Here is a 21,178-nt window from a genome sequence, read left to right on the forward strand (position 1 = left end):
CTGTAACCCTAGCTACTCAAGAGGCTGAAATTTGAGGAGTGTGGTTTTTGTTTGTTTTTGTCAGTCGTGGGGCCTGAACTCGGCCTGGGCGCTGTCCCTCAGCTCTTCAGCTCAAGGCTAGTGCTCTACCACTTGAGCCACAGCACCACTTCCAGCTTTTTCTGCTTATGTGATGCTGAGGAATTGAACCCAAGCAAGGCAAGCACTCTACCACTGAGCCCTTCCCAGCCCCAAGGATTGTGGTTTGAAGCCAGACCAGGCAGGAAAGTCCACAAGACTCTTTATCCATGTATCTATAACTAACCAGAAGTGGTGCTGTGGCTCAAGTAGTAGAGTGCTAGCCTTAGAGCAAAAATAGCTCAGGGATAGCACCCAGGCCAAGTTCAAATCCCAAGACCAGCACCACACACACACACACACACACACACACACACACACACACACACACACACACACACACACACACACACACACACACACACACACACACACACACACACACACACACACACACACACACACACACACACACACGGTAAAATATAGCTCCATGTGTTCAATGTAGGTGTGGCAGGGGCAGCTGGCTCAGCCCTATCTGCCTTCAGCCTGTGACCACACTGTCTCCAAGCCACATGGAGTGTTTGGGCAGTGCACAGCCAGCACCACAGGCCCAGCCTCCCCATGCCCTTACCTTCAGCCCGGCCTTGACACCCAGGCTCTTCCCACCCACCCACCTTGCCATAGCTCACTCAGCTGTCACTGATGTCCCCACTGCCGTGGGGGCATCTGGTCAGTCTGGATCTCAGGCCTCCATCCCCACATTTTGGGCCCTCAGCCCCCAAGCAAAGCACCTGCCACCCATCTTGGGCCCAGGGAGAGGACCCCAGGTGAAAGGTCATGGCAGGAAGGACCACTCAGCTGCCTGGCTTTCTAAATCACACCCACTTTATTTGACATTTCCCACATGCCACAAATATACATGAGAATACCCACCCAGGATGTAGCTGTCAGAGGACACCCAATTTGGGGATGAGGGGGGGTCACTGGGAGGGGACCACTGCCCACACGATCCCACAGCAGGGCAGGGACAGGGAGGCCAGGCCTCAAAAGGCAGGGGTGGTCAGTTAGCACCTGGTCACCAGATATGGCATCACCCCGGGGCCGGCTGGTCTAGGCAGAGTCATTGTGAGTCACAGTAAAGAGGCTAGAGAGGGATGCCATGGCTGGCTGCAGGCTGAGTGCCACTCACATATATATATAATGTGTGTGTGTGTGTGTGTGTGTGTATATATATATATATACACACACACACACACACACACACACACATACACACACATATATACATTCTCTCTCTCACACACACATACACACACACACACACACACACACACACACGTGCCACATACACACCTTGCTCCTCCAACCTATGGCCTTGAATGGACCTGACCAGGAATCTGACACTGTGATGTCAAGCGTCAGGCCACTCCTGTCAGCCACATGCCATTGGTGGGCTGGACCCACAGCTGCTCTTCATTCCTGTGGAAACTTGTCCGTTCATCACACCCACTAGATTCTAGAAGTTTCTATCGGAACCCTGCACCCCAGAGGCAGGTGAGAGCAGTGTAGAAGACCCCAGCATCATGGTCAGGGCCACTGAAGACACCGGCAGCTGTGGCTAAACCCCCCCCCACCCAGTGGGGCACAATCCTCATTAAACCTGGGCCTAGTATGGGCCCGTACCCCTGCAGGGACTCTGAGGACAGCTTATGAGCAGGGCAGAGCCTGTCCCCACTGCTGAAGGTGAGATGCACTCCTCATTCTGGACAACAAGGCTTCTCACCATGGAAATGAGGAACGGCACCCCATGGCAGGAGTGGGGCCTGAGGACCATGAATCCCTCATGGGGCAGGTCAGAAGCCCAGAGGTGGCCAGACCAGAGGGCGGGGTGGAGGCCCCAGGACTCCTCTCTACAAAGGAACACATTCCTGCCTCCCTAGTTTCTCACACACACACACACACATGACAGATGCAAACATGGGTACATGCATGTGTCCACACACCCAGGCACTGGTGTGTCTGTGCACACATACACATGTAGACACCGACATGGATGCCAACACACGCACTTGAACACATGCATGCACATGCAAATATAACCCATTCAGACAGGCACATGCATACACATGTACACATGTGCATGTATGCACACTGGTGCATGGGGCTCCATGCATGTGCACACGCTCAGATACACAGGCACAGGCATGTGACATGACTGGGCTTTCTGGGCAGGCAGCATATGGCTCGCCCTTTAACAGTCCAGTCCTGCCAACTGGGGACCATGAAGGTGGGTTCCTTTTCCAGCACAAAACGCAGCAGATTATAAATTGCAACTCACACCGGTGCCAAAATAGCACTTAGCGAAAATAAGCACGTTATTAACATCTGGTGCATCCCATATTGGGTGTGGAAGGAGCAGAAATTCTCACTCTAATTCCAAGGATGGTTGCAGGGAACACTCACATGCAAGATCTACTGGGGCGGGGGGGGGGGGTGCTGTTCCCTACGGAGGTGCACAGCCCCTTCCCGAGGAGGAAGTAATGGCTCAGGAGACCAGGCAGAGCCCAATGAAACAACAGATCCACCCTTTGGATAAACTTGAAAAGGAAAGAAGGGCAGAGGCCAGGGCTGCCAGGCAACCTTCCATCCATCTGCCTCCCTCCTGGGCTGCACCCCTGCCTCACCCAGCCACACCTTCACTTTGGGGACCAGTGATCTGAACTTATAGTCACCTCAGGGACCAGCTTAAAGCTATAAAAGAATGACCTTCCATTGCGATGGAGATATGGTGCACCATCTTCCAGCTGTGGGGAACCCTGGCCTGGCCCTCGGGATGCCTGTCTTGCAGCTGGCAATAGCAGGAAGAATGGGACAGGGCTGTGGCTCCCAAAGGCAGCGTGAGGGCCATAGAGGACCATGAGGTGAGGGCTCCAGATCTCCCTGGATGGTGGCAAAGGCCCTGGTGCTGGGGCAGCTGGGGGCATCCTGTGTCCCAGAAAAGTCATGACTCAGCAGGCAGAAAACCAGGGTAGAAGAGGGGGACCTTGTACTTGTGAGCCATCTGCACCCACGAGCAGAGCCTCAGAACAAAAGCCAATGGAGACAACACAGAAACACAGACGGAAGGGCAGGAGGGGCTGACCAGAAGTGCGTGGGGGATAGGGCAAGCAGGCCAAGGGTTGCACCCCTTTTGCTATGGCCCCTGAGGTACTGGCTGTGAGCGAGGCCCACTGCAATGACCCTGCCTCAACAGTGCACACTGCCCATGGGGGAGCCATTGCTAAGGGGACCAGAGTATAAGTCTGCATGGACTGGACCTGCCCACGGCCCCCTGGGAATTCCCTCGCTAAAGCCACCAGCTCCCAGCGGTGGTGCCTTGCCCCAGCCCCCTACTTCTGCTCTGGGGTTATTCTGACAAATGCTAATGTGCACACTTCCACAGCATCGTGGTGCTGGGACCCATTGGGGAGCTGAACCACCCCCCACCCCGGCCTACCCCTTCACTGCCATGTGTGACGCTCCCAGAGCCTTTGGTTAGGCCAGGAAAGGTGCCATCCAGCTATCCTTGTCCCAGGGAGCCATGGGCAAACAGCTGTTCTAGTCCCCAGTGGGGATGGGGGTAGAGTCACAGGCCTATAGCGAGGCACAAGGCAGAGATGGGACTGAGTTAAAATGAGTTTTGTTTTTGTTTTTTTTTTTGGTGTGTGTGTATGTGTGTGTGTAGCTGGGATGAAACTTAGGGCCTTGTGCCACTGGGCTGCAGACCCTCCCAGAAATGTGTCTTGATGGAAAAGCACACTCCAATCCAGAGCCACCGACTCATGGGGCTGACCCAGCTTCCCCACCCTCCCCCAACCCCGCTCCAGCAGGCCATGGTAACCCAGAGCCCCGTGGCAGGAGGCCATGGTCACTAGAGCTGAGGGACATGGAGGCTGCAAGGAGGGGACACACTGCCGTCCACCCCCCATCTGTCATCCCCCAGACTTCATGGGTGGGGGAGCACAAGAGGAAATGGGGTATCAGGCGGCCAGGGTGGGGTTGCAGGATGCCAGGAAGATGCTGTCCTCTGTGACATGTCCCCAGGGCCAATGCAGGGCGATGAGGAGGGCCTGTCACCACCACAGGTTTGGCGGCTCCTCAGCCACTCTGCTCTTGAACAAGGTGACCTCGTCCAGGTGCACCATGGGCACGTCGCGGATGACGTCGGCCAGGCCCTCGTGCAGCAGGGGGAAGATGACGACGTTCAACGCGGGCCTCTCAGCCTGGAAACTGAACCCGAGATGGAGAAGCCTGAGCAGGGCTGGCCACAGGAGGCATCAGGGAGCTGCTCATGCCTACCAGGCCTCACAAGCCCAGGGGTGTCTGTAGGAGTCACCCAGGCCCAGGGGCCATCCGGAGCTGCAGAGCCCTGCGTGTCACCCCCATCCCATATCTGCCACAGAGAAGCACCTAACAGTGGGTCTGTGCAGGAGCTATGGGCATGGCCCTGGGGTGGCCCAGAGCTCAGTGTCACAGGAACAGGATGTGACGCGGTGGCAGGAGACCCGGGGGCGGGGGGGGGGTGGGGAGGCGTGGCTAGATAGGGTCCTGCTGGCACAGGTGCCCTGACACCTGATGCTGGGCCCCATCCTGAGAAGCCAGGCCAGGCCAGGCCTCATGGTGAACAGATCCTCACCCTGACCAGCTTTGCTGGGGGGGAAGCTCCACAACCAATCACGCATGCTCAGACTCAGGGCCCCATGCAGGGGATGGAGACAAGAACCAAAATATCCCAGGAAGCCAGACACGGCTCTCTGAGATCTCAGGAGGCAGCAGCCCCTCCTCTGTGGTCCTGTCTAGATCACACAGGGGTGCCATGAGGAGCCTGACCCCCATCTTGACCCATGCAACCACCTGTACCCCTGCTCACCCTGGGTGAACTCAGCTGACAGTGTGGTGGGGAGAGGCAGTGGGCTGAGACCCGGCCATGTCTCCACTCACTGGCTTTGAGGGTGCAAGGCTATTAAACCTCAGAAGTTGCATAAAGCAGGGTCTCCAGAAGTCATCAGGAGATGACCAGGAGACCCCCCCAGGGTGTGGACATAGGGCTCTCTCCAGCCCAGCCATGAGCCTGGCAGGAAGTGCTAACAAGTAAGAGGTCCCAAGGAGGCCACAAAGGTCCCCTTGGGGGTCTCCATGCAGGGCAAGGTCTGAAACACAGGGGCAAAGCTGCCAGTAGGGGAAGAGCCAGGGTGGGGCCAGGTTCAAACTCATGGCTTGGTGGGTGGGCGAATGCAGAAGGCAGCCATGTATTAACTTGGTTTCCTAGGTCAGCCAGCAGTGGGACCTGCTGGGGTGGCCACTGCACAGAAGCAAGGTCAGGATGGGTGGAAAAACTTCTGCCTCATGAAACCATGCAGGCCTTATGGTTTTTTGCTCACTGAGGCATGTCCCCAAACACTACCATGGAGACCCAGTTTGGGCAAGGAAGGAGAGGTCCACGTAGGGGTAAGATGCAAAAGAAATCTGAGCCAAAGGGCTGGGAAGGTGGCTCAGTGGTAGAGCGCTTGCCTTGCATGCATGAGGCCCTGGGTTCGATTCCTCAGCACCACATAAGCAAAAAAAAAAAAAAAAAAAAGGATAACTAGAGCAGGGTTGGGACGGTGACTCAGTGGTAACGTGCTCACCTAGCATGCATGAAGCCCTGGGTTCAATTCCTCAGCACCATATACATAGAAAAAGCCAAAGTAGAGGCTGGGAAGGTGGCCCAGTGGTAGAGTGCTTGCCTTGCATGCATGAGGCCCTGGGTTCGATTCCTCAGCACCACATAAGCAAAAAGCCGGAAGTGGCACTGTGGCTCAAGTGGTAGAGTGCTAGCCTTGAGCTGAAGAGCTGAGGGACAGCGCCCAGGCCCAGAGTTCAGGCCCCACAACCGGACCCAAAAAAAAAAAAAGAAAAAGAAAAAGCCAAAGTGGCTCAAAGTAGTAGAGTGCTAGCCTTGAACAAAAGAAGTTCAGGAACAGTGACCAGGCCCTGAGTTCAAGCCCCAGGACTGGCAAAAAAAAAAAAAGAATAACCAGAGGGGCTGGGAAGGTGGCTCAGTGGTAGAGCGCTTGTTTTGCATGCATGAGGCCCTGGGTTCGATTCCTCAGCACCACATAAGCAAAAAGAAAAAGGCCAGAGGTGGCGCTGTGGCTCAAGTGGTAGAGTGCTAGCCTTGAGCTGAAGAGCTGAGGGACAGTGCTCAGGCCCAGAGTTCAGGCCCCACGACCGGACCCAAAAAAAAAATAAATAAAATAACCAGAGCAGCACTGGTCACAGTATCTCAAGCTATAATCCCAGCAACTTGATAGGCAAAGATCAGGGAATGGTGGTACAAGGTCAGCCAGGGCAAAAAGCTTAAGAGATTCCCCATCTTGACCAATGGATAGGTATCATGGATCAAGCCTATCATTCTAGCCAACAAAGGCTTCAAAGCTACGTGGAAAATTACCAATACAAAAAGGACTGGATGGGTGGTTCAAGTGATTAGCATCTGCCTAGCAAGCATGAGGCCATGAGCTCTGAGTTCAACCCCCAGTACTACTAAAAAGAAAAAGAAAAAAGAAACTGAAGAATAAAAGCAGAGAGAAAAAAGGGGTGCTGCTAAAGTAGTAGAATACCTGTCTGACAAGCATAAAGCTCTGAGTTCAAATCTCACTATTACAAGAAAAAAGAAACAAGAAGCCAGGTGTGGGAAGGGTCAAGTGTTTTTTTCAGGTGCCCCTTGAAAAAAACAGAATTTTTGCCAGTGACAGGCAGAGGGCCCTGGCCCTGCTGGCCGGGCACAGGGAACCGGCAGGACCACATGCCACCCAGTGAAGGACAGAAGGCCCCTGGTCAGGGACATCCTAAACTTAGCAGTTCTGTGTGCTTTTTTTTTTTGGGGGGGGGGGGGGGCGGGGGGAGTTATAGAGCTTGAACTCTGGTCCTGGACACTGTCCCTCAGTTCTTCAGTTCAAGGCAAGCGTAATTGGTGATAAGAGTCTCAGGAACTTTCCTGCCCCGGGCTGGCTTTGAACTGCAATCCTCAGATCTCATCCTCCTGAGTAGCTAGGATTACAGGTGTGAGCCACCAGAGCCTGGCTTCTGTGTGCTTTTGAGGCAGAAAAAGGGTGCAGGGAAGAAAGGCAGCAGGAAACAGGACAAGAAACTTAAAGCTGCTTTTCACACCCTCCTTGTGCAAGGTGGGTCTGGGGAGGTGCTGGCCACAGCTGGGCAGCTGAGGGCCATGGCGCCATCTGCTGGGACCCTACAGAACAGCAGCTGGCCCAGCTGGACTCCTGAGACCTGGGGAACCAGGGAGAAAAAGGAAGGCTTCTGCAGGCCCTGAGTCTGGGGCCTGGAGACCCCACACACCAAATTGCAGGGCCTGCACTTACTGCATTTGAGGCCAGCTCAGACTGGCCTCAAACTCATGATCCTTCTTACTCAGCCTCCCAAGTGCTGGGATCACAGGCCTGGCTCCTCTCCCTTCTGACATGAATCCTGTCTTTCCTGCTGACTCCTGGAGTTTCAACTTCTCACTTCTTGGAGCCTGTTTCCCCATCTGTGAGCTGGGGCTTTCCTGGAGTTTGGACAACATAGCCCCTGGCTTGAGGAACAGTGCCTGCTCACAGCACACCCCCTGGGCATTGTAGGAACACTGGCAGCTGGCTGGCACTGCCACCCCTCTTAACAAGCGTCCTGTGTTTCCAGATGCTGTGCTGTGGCAGAACAGAAAGAGAGCCCAGGAGGACTGCTCCCCTTTTGCCCAAGAGTCCACGTGGCCACGGCCAGCCTCAGGTCACTGAGCACCACTCCAGGACCACCATGGCACTTCAGTTGTCCCTGTGTCCAGAAGCCACTAAGCCCAGTGAACCTAGCACCACACAGGGCACAAAATGTACACAGACAGATACTGAGTGCCAGCCTCAGAAAAGCAAGGGTCTGAGAGGATGCAAAGATGCTGGGGCGTGCTGGCACAGGCAAGGCCCTGTGTTCAGTCCCAAAACTGGAAAAAAAAGTGCAAAGTACTTAACATTTGGTGGGAGGCGCCACACACCCCAGGGAAGGCCAGGAGCCGGGAGCTGCTGGCCACAGGAAGACCACGGGGCTTCCAGGAGAGGAACTCTCCACCAGGCCAGGGAGCGAGCAGGCCCAGGCAGCAGCACAGCAGACACCATTGTGTGAATGGACCAGAAACAGACAGCAAGGCCAGGGATGGTACCTAAGCCTGTCACTGTGCTGGGAGGATTCTGAGGATCAGAAGGAAGGCAGCCACCTGGACTGAACTTCTTGGTGATTGTTCTCTGCTTTGGAGAAGACAGCCAGAAGATTACAGAAGGGGAACAAAATCCAGCAACTTCCAAAACAGGTCCCCAAGGTGTGGGGCAAAGCAATCCCCCTTATAGGCTGGGTCTGATATTTTGTCACTGGCAGTACCGAGGACTAAACTCAAGGCCTTGAGGTTGCTAGGCAGCCGCACCGCCATTCCTTTCTACTTTAGGTATTTCTCAAGTAGGGTCTTGTGCTTTTGCCCTGTGCCAGACTCAGACTGTCATCCTTCTACTTATGCATCCTACGTACCTGGAATGACAAACATGAACCACCATGCCTGGTTTGTCTGTTGAGATTGGGGGGGGAGGGGGGGAGGAGAGGGAATCTATTTGCTTGGGATGGCCTAGAACTGAGATCCTCTGGATCTCCTCCTCCAGAGTAGCTGGGATTACAGGTGTGAGCCAACATACCCATCCAACTCCTGAAGGGAACCAACAAGTCTGGCCTAAAGTCCCATAGCAGCCATATCCACCAGGGAAGGGGCTGCACCAGGCTGCAGCCCCTTATGCTAGGTCTCTCCACAGTGTAGGGCCCCGGGCCTCTGCTCTCTGTACAATCACACACGGAGCAAGCAGAGGAGCTGGAGGGTACTAGAGGGAGCACTGCAGAGCTAGTGTTGTGTAGCCATGCGAATGCGGCACCTCAGCAAACGTCAGCTGCGTCTTCTATCACAAAGACACCCAGACACGGAGCAGCCAGGGGGCAGGCTGTGCCAGACCTTCCTCACCAGCCCCTAGGGCTGCTCCCACCCTAGAGCTGGACAAGTCAGTATCTGGAATGAAGGGAGGTCAGGGACACAGCAGTTCTGCTGTCCCTCATGGCCCCAGCAGATATAACACGACCCCCATCACTGGACACCAAACACTAAAAATGCCACAAGGAAGCCAGTCCAAACTGCCTGTAATCCTAGCTATGTGGAAGGCTGAGATCAAGAGGATCCAGGTTCAAAACCAGCATAGGCAATAATTCAGGAGATCCCATCTCAACAGAAAGGGCTCAGCATAGAGGTACACACTTACCATTCCAGCTATGGCCACAACTGTAAAATAGGAAGACCAAAGTTCAGACTTTCCCAAGCAAGAAGTGAGACTCCTATCTCAAAAATAATTAATCAGGCTGGGCACCAGTGGCTCACACCCGTAATCCTAGCTATTCAGGAGGCTGAGATCTGAGATCACAGCTCAATGCCAGCCTGGGCAGGAAAGTCTGTGAGACTCTTATCTCCAATAAACCACCAGAAAACCAGAAGTGGTGCTGTGGCTCAAGTGATAGGGCACTAGCCTTGAGCTGAAGAGCTGAGGGACAGCGCTCAGGCCAAGAGTTCAAGCTCCATGACGGACAAAAAATTAATTAAATAAATAATCAGGCCAGGGGGCTGGGAAGGTGGCTCAGTGGTAGAGCACTTGCCTTGCATGCCAGTGGCCCTGGGTTCGATTCCTCAGCACCACATAAGCAAAAAGAAAAAAGCCGGAAGTGGCACTGTGGCTCAAGTGGTAGAGCGCTAGCCTTGAGCTGAAGAGCTGAGGGACAGTGCTCAGGCCCAGAGTTCAGGCCCCATGACCGGACCCAAAAAAAAAAAAAAAAAAATCAGGCCAGGTGCCAGTGGCTCAAGCTTGTAATCCTAGCAACTCAATAGACTGAGATCTGAGGAACGCTGTTTGAAGCCAGCCTTAGCAGCAGTCTATCTTCAATTAAACTCCAAAAAGCCAGAAGTGGCATTGTGGACCAAGTGGTAGAACACTAGCCTTTAAGCAGAAAAGGTCAGGAACAGTGCCCAGACCCTGAATTCAAGCCCCAGGACAGGGGTGAGGGAGACCTTTAAACCCTACTTGAAAGCAAAAAACAAGGCTGGAGGCATGACTCAAGTGCTAGAGCATCAGCCAAACAAGATCAAGTGTGAGATCCTGAATTTAAATCCCAGTACTGTCAAAACCAAAAAACCTGATCAGCTGAGCAGTGCTAAAGAGCCAAAGTGAGCTGAGGAGGGCCATGGACTGGAGAAGGCTCAGGAGGGACATCCCCATAAGTGGCACAGGTCAGATCTAAATGCCATGCCAGGACAGAGAGATGTGACACTTGCAGGAAGCTGCAGGACCTAAGAGGGCTTAGTAGACTACATCACTGTGTTGTTTGGATCACCATATGAGGGGCAGACAAATTTTCCAGAATTACTTAAAAAGACAAAGTGGCTGGAGCCAGGCACCAGTGGCTCACGCCTGTAATCCTAGCTACTCAGGAGGCTGAGCTCTGAGGATTGCGGTTTAAAGCCAGCCTGGGGGCAGGAAAATCCATGAGACTCCTTATCTCCAATTAACCACCAGAAAACTGGAAGTGGCACTGTGGCTCAAAGTGGTAGAATGCTAGCCTTGAGCAAAAAAGCTCAGGGAGGGCTGGGAAGGTGGCTCAGTGGTAGAGCACTTGCCTTGCATGCTCAAGGTCCTGGGTTCGATTCCTCAGCACCACATAAGAAAAAAGCCGGAAGTGGTGCTGTGGCTCAAGTGGTAGAGCGCTAGCCTTGAGCTGAAGAGCTGAGGGACAGCGCGCCCAGGCCCAGAGTTCAGGCCCCACGACCGGACCCAAAAAAAAAAAAAAAAAAAAAAGCTCAGGGACAGTGTCCAGGTCCTGAGTTCAAGCCGCACACCAACCAAAAAAAAAAAAAAAGTTATTGGAGACTTCAGTGTAGGCAAATACTTAATTTTTGTACCTAATGGGGAAGTGCTTGAACCACTCTAAAGAAGAGATCATTGGGGACTGGGAATGTGGCTTAGTGGTAGAGTGCTGGCCTAGCATGCATGAAGCCCTAGGTTCGATTCCTTAATACCACATAAACAGAAAAAGCCAGAAGTGGTGCTGTGGTTCAAGTGATAGAGTGCTAGCCTTGAGCAAAGGAAGCTCAGAGACAGTGCATAAGCCCTGCGTTCAAGCCCCAGGACTGGCAAGAGAGAGAGAGAGATCATTGGGTGCTGGTGGCTCACACCTATAATTCTAGCTACTTAGGAGCCTGAGATTTGATGATCAAGTTTCAAGCTGGCCTGACCACGAAAGTCCATGAGACTCTCATATCCAATTAACCACCCAAAAGCCAGAAATGGAGCTGTGGCTCAAATGATAGAGCACCAGCCTTGAATGAAAAAGCTCAGGGACAGTGCCCAGGCCCTGAGTTCAAGCCCCAGTACTGGCACAAGAAGAGATCAGGGCTGCAGGCCCACTCCATCTGGGGACCATGGTGCTGTGTAAAGCACCCTGACCACTTGGAGGCCACCCAGGACTACTCACCTGCGGAGGAGAGACTGCTGCAGGCTCTTGCAGGTGGCCAGAGAGTCACCAGTGAACATGTGGCACACGACAACATGCAGGCAGCGGGCCATGAAGGCCAGCACAGCGTCGGGCTGCAGAGTGCCACTGCGGGACACGAGGCAGAGGCGCTGCAGGGAGGCGCAGTGGCTGAGTGCCTGGAAGAACTGGGCATTGGCACTCAAGTAGGGCTGCTCCAGCCTGTGGGAGAGAGGGCAGTGTGTAAGACCCAAGCTAGGCTCCTGCACCCCACCACGCTGCCACCAGGGAGGGCTTGTGGGGGAGGCCTCAGTGCCCTGAGTCTCCCATGGAAATCCTGACTTTGGGAGACCCAGGGGGCCCCCCCATGCAGTGAGCCAGCTGGAAGCCACAGGCTCAAGGCCACCAGCTCCAGGTATGCATACCAAAAATAAATTCTAAACTGAGTACCAGTGGCTCACACCTGTAATCCCAGCTACTCAGGAGGCTGAGATCTGAGAATCGCAGTTCAAAGCCAGCCCCAGAAGGAAAGTCTGAGGCTCTTATGTCCAATAAACTACTCAGAAAAAGCCTGAAGTAGAGCTGTGGCTCCAGTGGAATGGCACTAGCCTTGATCACAGAGAGGCTCAGGGTCAGCACCCCAGGCCCTGAGTTCAAGCCCCAGTATGAGCAAAAAAATAATTTTTTTTTTCAGTCGTGGGGTTTGAACTCTGGGCTTGGGCGTTGTCCCTGCACTCTTCAGCTCAATGCGAGCACTCTACCACTTGAGTTACAGCACCACTTCCAGTTTTCTAGTGGTTTACTGGAGATAAGAGTCTCACAGACTTTCTTGCCTGGGCTGGCTTTGACCCGTGATCCTCAGATCTCAGCCTTCTGAGTAACTAGGATTATAGGAGTGAGCCACTGGTGCCTGGCTTTAAATTTTTTTAAGTTCAGATGCCAGCGAGGACTGTGGCAGTGGGTTCTGAGGGACACCTAGAATGTGGTGGGCCATGGGGTCCTGGGGGATGAGCATCATAGAAGGAGTAAAGTGGGTTGGGTGGCTTGGAGCACACGGAGGCCAGCTGAGAGGCAGAAGGGAGGGGAGAGAGGCCAGCCAGTCCCCTAGTTCCATGCAAGCCCAGGCCCTGTGAGGCCACCCTCATCTGGAAACAGGGTCTCTGCAAATGTAATTGAGATAACTAGAGGTTAGCTCCATACCCAGTGGCTGGAAAGCCAGTGGCTCACGCCTGTAATCCTAGCTACTCAGGAGGCTGAGATCTGAGGATTGTGGTTCAAAGCCAACCTGAGCAGGAAAGTCTGTGAAAGTCTTATCTCCAATAAACTACCAGAAAACCAGAAGTGGTGCTGTGGCTCAAGAGGTAAAGTGCTTGCTGAAGAGCTCAGGGACAGTGCCCAGGCCCAAAGTTCAAGCCCCATGACTGACAGACAAAAAACAAAACAAACAAACAAAAAAAAAAAAACAGAAAAAGCCAGCTTGAACTGGGTGTTGGTGGCTCACACCTGTATTATCAGCTACTCAAGAAGCAGAGATCTGAAGGTCACAGTTTGAAGCCAGCCCAGACAGAAAAGTCCAAGCAACTATTTTTTCTCCTTGTGGGGGGGATGAGGGGGGTGTAGTGGGGCTTGAACTCTGCCTCTTCCATCTTGGACAGCAGGTGGCGCTGTAGGTCTGCGCCACCACCTAGGTCTCTCCAGGATGACAGGGCTATAAAAGCCAGGGCGGTGCCAGGGTGTGCACTCCGAAACCTGTTTTCAAAGAGACAGCGCCTTTCTTTCTTCCTCTTGCCACAGGCTCTGGGGGAGCCTTACCCTTGCTGGCCTTGCTCCTTCCATGTCAGTCTCTACCTTCCTGCCTGACTTTCCAACACTGCCCCTATGGAGTGACTTTGCAGCCCCTCCCTGTGCCTCCCCCCCCCCAGGTCCAGGGCACCAGTAAGTGTTCAGACCCCAGCAGGCCTTCAAAGTGCTCCCAGGGCCATGGCAAGCCCAGTTGCTCTGGCTCCCAGCTTCCACCCAGCGCAGTCTGGTTCCGAGGTGACGCGGCAGCACCCTCCCTGCCCCCACCACCAAGGCAGGGCTTAGGGCTTGGTCAGGCGTGGGAAAGCAGGCACCCTTCTCTGCCCGCCAGGTGTGCCCGAGCCCACAGCCGGTGAAGCCTGTCCTTGCGGCAGCTCCGAAGCTGGCAAACACTCGGGTCCAGGACAGCAAGGCCAACCACGGCAGTAGCCAGTGGGGCAGCCTGGGATATCATTCTGTGGCTGTGGGAGCCACTCTGTTCTGCACACCAGGCTCCAGGAGCTGTGGTGGGACTCAGGGGGCGCCCCCCCCACCATGCTGTTCCCTGGCCACAGGAGCCACATCCCAGAACCCCTGTCTCCCCAATCCATACCCAATGACTGTGAAACTAGGCACAGCTGCGCTGTGCTGCGCTGCCTAGCAGCAGCTGAACCTAATGCTGGACTTGCAGGGTGGGGACACAATGAACATAGCAACTTGCTGGGATCCCCACACAAGCCTGGCTTTTGCACCCTTGAAGAGCAGCTGGCAGCCCCTGGCCCATCCAGGGAGGGCCCACCTTCCAGTGCCCACTCCATCCCCAGTTCCTCATCACTCCAGTGTCAAAGCTGAGGCTCCTGTTGCTGTGCTCTTGGCAGTCCACAGCCACCTGCCACTGTGTAGCACAGGGGACTAGCATCCTGCGTGGGCTTGAGCTGGCGGGGCAGGGAAGTGGGCTGGCCACGTGGCATGCTCTGCCTTTTAGGGAGCTGGCTGCCGTACTTCCTATCTGCTGAGGATTTTGTTGTTTTGTTTTTCCAGTCCTAGGGCTTAAAATTCAGGGCCTGGGCACTGTCCCTGAGCTTCTTTTGTTCAAGGCTAGCCCTCTACCACTTGAGCCACAGCACCACTTCTGACTTTTTCTGTTTATGTGGTACTGAGAAATCAAACCCAGGGCTTCATACACCACTAAGCCACATTCCCAATCCATATCTGCTGTTTTGTTCTTTTTTTGTGGGGGTCGGTACTGGATCTCAGTACTTTCCCCCCCCCCCCTAAAGCCTAGCACTGTACCACTAGAGCCATAATTCTGTAACTCTATTTCTGGCTTTTCAGTGATTAGACCATAGTTCCATGCTAGGCTGGCTTTGGATTAGTATTATCAGAGCTCAGCCTCCTGAGGCCAGGACAATCAGGGCAGACACAAGAAGACAGGGGGGATACCAGACAGGAAGCAGGAAGTGGGCAGGATTTGGGAGAGGTGGCTGCAGGGATGGATGCAGGAGAGGAAGGGGGTCAGGAAGTGGTGCAGGGGCAAGGTACTGCACCCAGCTCTCACATTTCCTCTCCAGATGGAAGGGCAGCTGGAACTGGCAAGACTTGTAAGGTGGGGGGAGTGTGGACCCCACAGTCCAGATCACAAGCATCATGGGAGGCAGAGGACCTGGTGTGGATGCCACCCCTCCCCTGCATCCACTCAAGCCCAGGTCCAAGCTATGACCCAGGACAAGGGGCAGACAATTCCAACAACACCTAGGCTTCAAAGCCTGCAACTATTTGGACAGCTGGGCTCTGGCCCCGGGCTTCAAGCCCCAGTGCCAACAGGGACCCAGGCAGCCTCAGTGTGACCAGGTTCCAATGACAGGGCAGGGCACAGGCAGTTGTGGAAAGTTCTGGGTCAGGAGCAGGACAGGACGAACGAGCTTCTGCTCAGACCTGGCATACTTCCTGTCATACTGTGACAAAGGACATGCCTATGCCTTATGAGGCCTTGGGGCCTAGGGGAGGGCAGGACTTCAGTTCTGTTCCCAGCTTCCTGCCTTAGTGACGTGGGCTACAGAAGGCACCAACCTCCAGGGAGGGGATAGCCAGCTCAACACCTGGCCCCCAGCAAATGCTGTCTGTCGGTCCAGGGGAAAAAACAGCCAGGCTCTAAGTGCCTCTTAGCCTGGACTAACTGTGGCCCCGTGTTGCCTGACGGCCTGCTCCAGCAGTTGGGCCTCACAGAAGGAGACGGAGTTCCCAGGTTGGCCTTTCAGCACAGCCTGCACCTCCGCAAGCCAAGGTCCAGCACCACTAACCACATCACCTCTGTCTGTCCAGATTTTCTAATACATCTGAAGCTGGTGGATATTGGGGAAATACTGAAATACTGGAAAGGAAGCCTTTAACCCTGCAGCACAACATCCAGCAAGAGGCCCTCCCAACACTTGGGTCCAGGATCACCAGGAGCCCCAGGCCACAGCCTAGGAAGGAGGCCTTGGAGGCTCAAGCCTATACCTCTTGCTGCCCTACCCTAGGCCTCATTCCTGGGAGTCCACATTGGGCTTCTGAACTCATCTGTCTTCTCCTTTTTTGTTGTTGTTGTGCCATTCCTGGAGCTTGAACTCTGGCCCTGAACACTGTCTCTGAGCTCTTTTTGTTCAAGGCTGGAGCTCTGCCACTCCAGCCACAGCTCTATTTCTGGCTTTTTGCTGGTTAACTGAAGGTAAGAGTCTCACAGACTTTCCTGCTCAGGCTGGCTTTGAATTGCAATCCTCAGATCTCAGCCTGAGTAGCTAGGATTACAGGTATGAGCCACAAGCACCAACCCTGTCCTCCCCATCTTTTGATCCCTGTGGGACACTAGTACCCTCTCCACCCCTGGGTGAAGTAGTACTCAGCTTGTTACCACCTGCCTCTCCCACTTTGTCTCCCCATCGCTCTGGCCTCCTACAGAGTCCAGGCTGCTCAGAGCCAATTGGGTTTAGGTGATTTTTCAAACCATTAGGGCTCTGTGCATACTACAAATCATCCCCAACCTCAATCCCACAGCTCCCAGCTTACTGCAACACATCCTCTGAGAATCACCAAGTTAAGTCAAGGGCCCTGGGTTCAAATCCTGACCACCACTTTCTGGTTCTGGTGTCCAGGAACAGTGGCCTCCACTAGGCAGAATAGTTAAGAGTTACGGAATGGGAGAAGCCTTAGCAAAGCAGATCCCAGGAACTAGCAGATAACTGCAAGGACCTGAGCTCAGAGGTGCATGCTGTGCTCTGAGGCTGTGCCTACCTCTGAGGCCTGGAGGACAGGCTGAGGCAAGTCCTGGAGTGTCAGACACATCAGGTCTGCAGGCCAGCCCCAAGTTCCTCCTACCACCCTCCCGTAGGCCTCCAAAGGGCCTCACCTGAGGTCCTTCAGCTGCCTGCAGTGCGTCAGCATGCTAGAGAGGGCAGGCATGTAGACTACCTTTCCCATCATGCCCAGGTTGGCCAGTGAGAGAGACTGCAGCTGCTGGCACTGCAGGCCAATGTTTACCAGCCCCGAGCCTGTCAGGAGCCCCGGCAGCTGGGCCAGCGTCAGGTGCCGCAGGAAGGCCAGCTGGCCGATGGCAGCCACCTCAGAGTCCCCAACATTCTGCGCCCGGCTGCAGGGTGGAAGGGAGTTACGGATGGCGGGCTCGTTGCGTGGCATGGCCGAGGAGAAGTTGGAGCCAATGAGCTCCAGGTGTTCCAGAAAGTGCAGGCTCTTCAGCAGAGACCAGAACACAGAGGCCGGCTGGGGGCCCGCTGGGCCCAGGAAGGGGCCTGCAGAAGTCTGCACCCCGATGCGCACCTTCTTGCCAAAGCCCCGGGGTGCTGCATGCATTACGGGCTGGGCAGGTGGGCCTCGGGCTGAGTCAGCAATGGAGCAGACAGGCAGGGAGAGTGAGCGCAACTGGCCAAGGCGGGCCAGGAGCTGGCAGAGGTGCCTGCCCAGGCCATCGGAGCTGTGGTGGTGGGCAGCGGAGAGGTTGAGGTGCCGCAGATTGCAGCAGGAGGCCACCAGTGTCTCCAGAATGCTGCTGTCAATGTCATCCTCAGCCTTGCGGAGCAGGGAGTCTGGGGACAGGCAGTGGACGCAGCCACTGAGGTTGAGGCTGGCCAGGCTGCGCAGGTCCTTCCCACCATTGATGACACGCTGGATCAGGTGGCCACCAGACAGGGTGCAGCGGCTGAAGCTGAAGTAGAAGGGGTTGTTGAACTTCATATTTTGGAGGAGGGCTGAGCCATTCAGCCAGGACCGGGGCAGCTGCAGGGCATCCAGGGCCACGTTCCGGGCCATGGATTCCAGGAGGTTCTTGGTGGCCCCACTCTCAGCAAAGCTGCCTGGGACAGAGATGAGGAAGGCGTGCAGGTTTTCTGGTGTGCGGTCGCTGAGCACGGCCAGGTAGAGGCGCACCACCTCCTGGTTGATGTAGCCAGGAGCCAGGCGCGCGTAGAACACGCGCAGGTTCTGGTAGTGGGGCACATTGCTCTGGCCCACCATGAGCTGGCCTGAGAGCACAGCACCCTCACGTGTGCGGTCCAGGATCTCAAAGTAAAGCAGCAGCTTGTGCAGGCTGGGGCAACAGGGCACCACACCATAGGACGGTGTGAACAGCGTTTGTTTGAGCTCCCGCACGCGGCTCAGCGTGGCCCGGCACTCACTGCTCAGTTGGCTGGCGTCAAAGCCAGGGTTCACATCAATGGCCAGCGAGCGCAGGTGTTCCAGGGCTGACAGCACCTTGGAGAGGCGCAGGGACGTCAGGTGGCAGCCTGAGAGGTTCACCCTGACCAGGTTGCGGCACCGTGCCACATGCTCAATGGTGGAGCCAGACAGCCAGTAGCAGCCAGCCAAGTTCAGCTGCTGGATCTCCTGGCCAATCTCCTTCACCAGCTGCTTCACCTTGTCCTCGCTGGCCTGCGGGGCAGAGATGGGGCAGGAGAGGAAGAGAAGGAGTTGGAGCCACAGCAAGGGCCTCCATGCATGGATACCTCATGCTTTCAAGCAAGCCCAGGGCCCACAGGTGCTATGTGCGGCTGGGGGGGGCCCGGGGGGGACACGGGGGAGCTGCCTGCCCTCCCTTTCCCTCATCCTTGGGGATGGAAAGTGGTACAGCCACCATAGGAAGCAGTTTTCTAGCCATGTGTAGTGGTGCACACCTGTAATTCCAGCACTTGGGAGGCTGAAGCAGGAGTTTGAGGCCAGCCTAGGCTATGTGGTCGAGACTCCATTTCAAAAAAAGAAAAAGAAAAGAAAAATAAATACACAAATAAATAAAAAAACACTGCTGGGCACCATTGGCTCACGCCTATAATCTTAGATGCTCAGGAGGTTGAGATCTGAGGATCACGGTTCAAAGCCACCCTGGGCAGAATGTCCATGAGAGTCTTATCTCCAATTAACCACCAGAAAACTGGAAGTGGTACTGTGGCTCAAGTGGTAGAGCACTCCCCTTGAGCTGAAGAGCTCAGAGATGGTGTCCAGGCCCAAAATTAAAGGCCCATCACCAACATAAAAAAGAAAAGAAAAGAAGGGCTGCGAAGGTGGCTCAGTGGTAGAGCACTTGCCTTGCATGCATGAAGCCCTGGGTTCAATTCCTCAGCACCACATATGCAAAAAAAAAAAAAAAGCCAGAAGTGGCACTGTGGCTTAAGTGGTAGAGCGCTAGCCTTGAGCTGAAGAGCCCAGAGAGAGCACCCAGGCCCAGTGTTCAGGCCCCACAACCAACCAAAAAAAAAAAAAAAAAAAAAAGAAAAGAAAAGAAAGTGGGGTTGGAATATAGCTTAAAGGTAGAATACCTGCTTGGCATGCACAAGGCCGTTTTTTGTTTTTTGTGGGTTTTTTTTTGGGGGGGGGGTCCGGTCATGGGGCCTGAACTCTGGGCCTGGGCACTGTCCCTCAGCTCTTCAGCTCAAGGCTAGCACTTTACCACCTGAGCCACAGTGCCACTTCCGAATTTTTTTCTTTTTGCTTATGTGGTGCTGAGGAATTGAACCCAGGGCCTCAGGCATGCAAGGCAAGCACTCTACCACTGAGCCACCTTCCCAGCCCAAGGCCCTGAGTTTCTGACCCAGCAAAGAAACAAAGATAAAAACAAAACACTACAGAAAAACTGGGCACCAGTGGCTCACACCTGTAATCCTCACTACTCAGGAGGCTGATACCTAAAGATTGCAGTTCAAAGTCAGCCAGGACAGGAAAGTCCGTGAGACTCTTATCTCCAATAAAACTGCTCAAAAAAGCCAGAGTGGGCTAGGAAGGTGGCTCAGTGGTAGAGTGCTTGCCTGGCATGCATGAGGCCCTAGGTTCCATTCCTCAACACCACATAAACAGAAAAATCTGGAAGTGGTGCTATGGCTCAAGTGGTAGAGCACGCCCTTGAGCTGAAGAGCTGAGAGACAGCGCCCAGGCCCAGAGTTCAAGCCCCATGACCAACCAGAAAAAAGAAAAAAGAAAAAGCCAGAAGTGTCACTATGGCTCAAGTGGTAGAGTACTAGCTTTGAGCAAAAAGAGGCTCAGGGAATGCCACCCAGGCCCTGAGTTCAAGCCCCAGGATCAGCAAAAACAACAACCACATAGGAGGAAGCAAGGCAAAAGTCTCAGCTGCTGGCTGGGTGTCTGAAGCTCCTATATGTAATTCTAGCTACTCAGGAGGCTGAGATCAAGGTTCAAAGCCAGCCTGGAGCCTGGCGTGGTAGCTCACGCCTGTAATCCTAGCTACTCAGGAGGCTGAGATCTGAGGATCACAGTTCAAAGCCAGCCTGGGCAGAAAAGTCCATGAGACTCTTATCTCCAATAAACCACTCAAAAACCAGAAGTGGTGCTGTGGCTCAAGCAGTAGAGCGCTTGCCTTGAGCTGAAGAACTGAGGGATAGCGCCCAAGCCCAGAGTTCAAGCCCCATGACCGACAAAAAAAAAAGCCAGCCTGGGCAGGAAAGTGCATGAGACTCTTACCTCCAATTAACTACCAAAACTCTGGAAGTGGCGCTGTGGCTCAAGCGGTAGAGTGCTCACCTTGAGCTGAAGAGCACAGGGACAGCACCCAGGCCCGAGTTCAAGCCCCAGGACAGCCACCCAAAAAACAGTCCCAGCTACAGAAAAGTGGACCACCCCACAGAGCCTCCTCCAGCTACTCCCGGCGCATCTAGGCAGAGGCCTCTCTCACTCCAGAGCCACACAGCTCACTCAGCTGCAGCAACCCTCTACTTTTCTTTCATCTGAGTAAATACTCCTCAAAAGCCTGGCTGGGGCAGGGTGTGGTGGTGCACACCTGTCACCCCAGCTGATCAGGAGGCAGGGGTAGGAGGATCACAGTCTGTTACCACCTGAGCACAAATGTGAGACTACCTGAAAACTAAAAGCAAAAGGACTGGGGGCGTGGTTCAGGAGGTAAGCAAAGGCCCTGAATTCAATCCCCAGTACTAAAAAAACCAAAACAATCCTAGCTACTCAGGAGATGAGATCTAAGAATAGAGGTTCAAAGTCACTGGGCATAGGAAAGTCCATAAGACTCATCTCCAATTAACCACCAAAAGGCCAGAAACAAAATAATAAACAAAAACAAAAATAGAAATCCCTGGCTTGGACTGGCTTAGAGAAACCTACATCTAGCCACTTACAGGTAGACACTGCCGTCTACAGCACCACCCTGTGATAAACAGGCTGACTGAGCCTTGGTGCAGGCTCTTTAATGCCTGGATTCCATTGCTATCAAGGTCTCCTCTGG

At 54.3% G+C, this 21,178-nt stretch overlaps 1 protein-coding gene across 1 annotated transcript in view; it reads right to left on the reverse strand.

Moving 5' to 3' along the window:
• Positions 1 to 923: 923 nt before the first annotated feature.
• Positions 924 to 21,178, reverse strand: part of Fbxl18 (F-box and leucine rich repeat protein 18) — a 28,220-nt gene continuing 7,965 nt past the window's right edge. The window contains exons 3-5 of the mRNA XM_070033478.1: positions 16,835 to 18,369; positions 11,674 to 11,892; positions 924 to 4,329 (exon numbers count right to left, since the gene is read on the reverse strand). Of these exons, the coding sequence (XP_069889579.1) occupies positions 4,173 to 4,329; positions 11,674 to 11,892; positions 16,835 to 18,369 (1,911 nt within the window). The 3' untranslated portion in view covers positions 924 to 4,172. The remainder of the gene's footprint in view (positions 4,330 to 11,673; positions 11,893 to 16,834; positions 18,370 to 21,178) is intronic.

This window comes from Dipodomys merriami, unplaced genomic scaffold (genome assembly GCF_024711535.1).
Source record: "Dipodomys merriami isolate MVZ:Mamm:240054 unplaced genomic scaffold, mDipMer1.0.p SCAF_22, whole genome shotgun sequence".
Taxonomy (NCBI): domain Eukaryota; kingdom Metazoa; phylum Chordata; class Mammalia; order Rodentia; family Heteromyidae; genus Dipodomys; species Dipodomys merriami.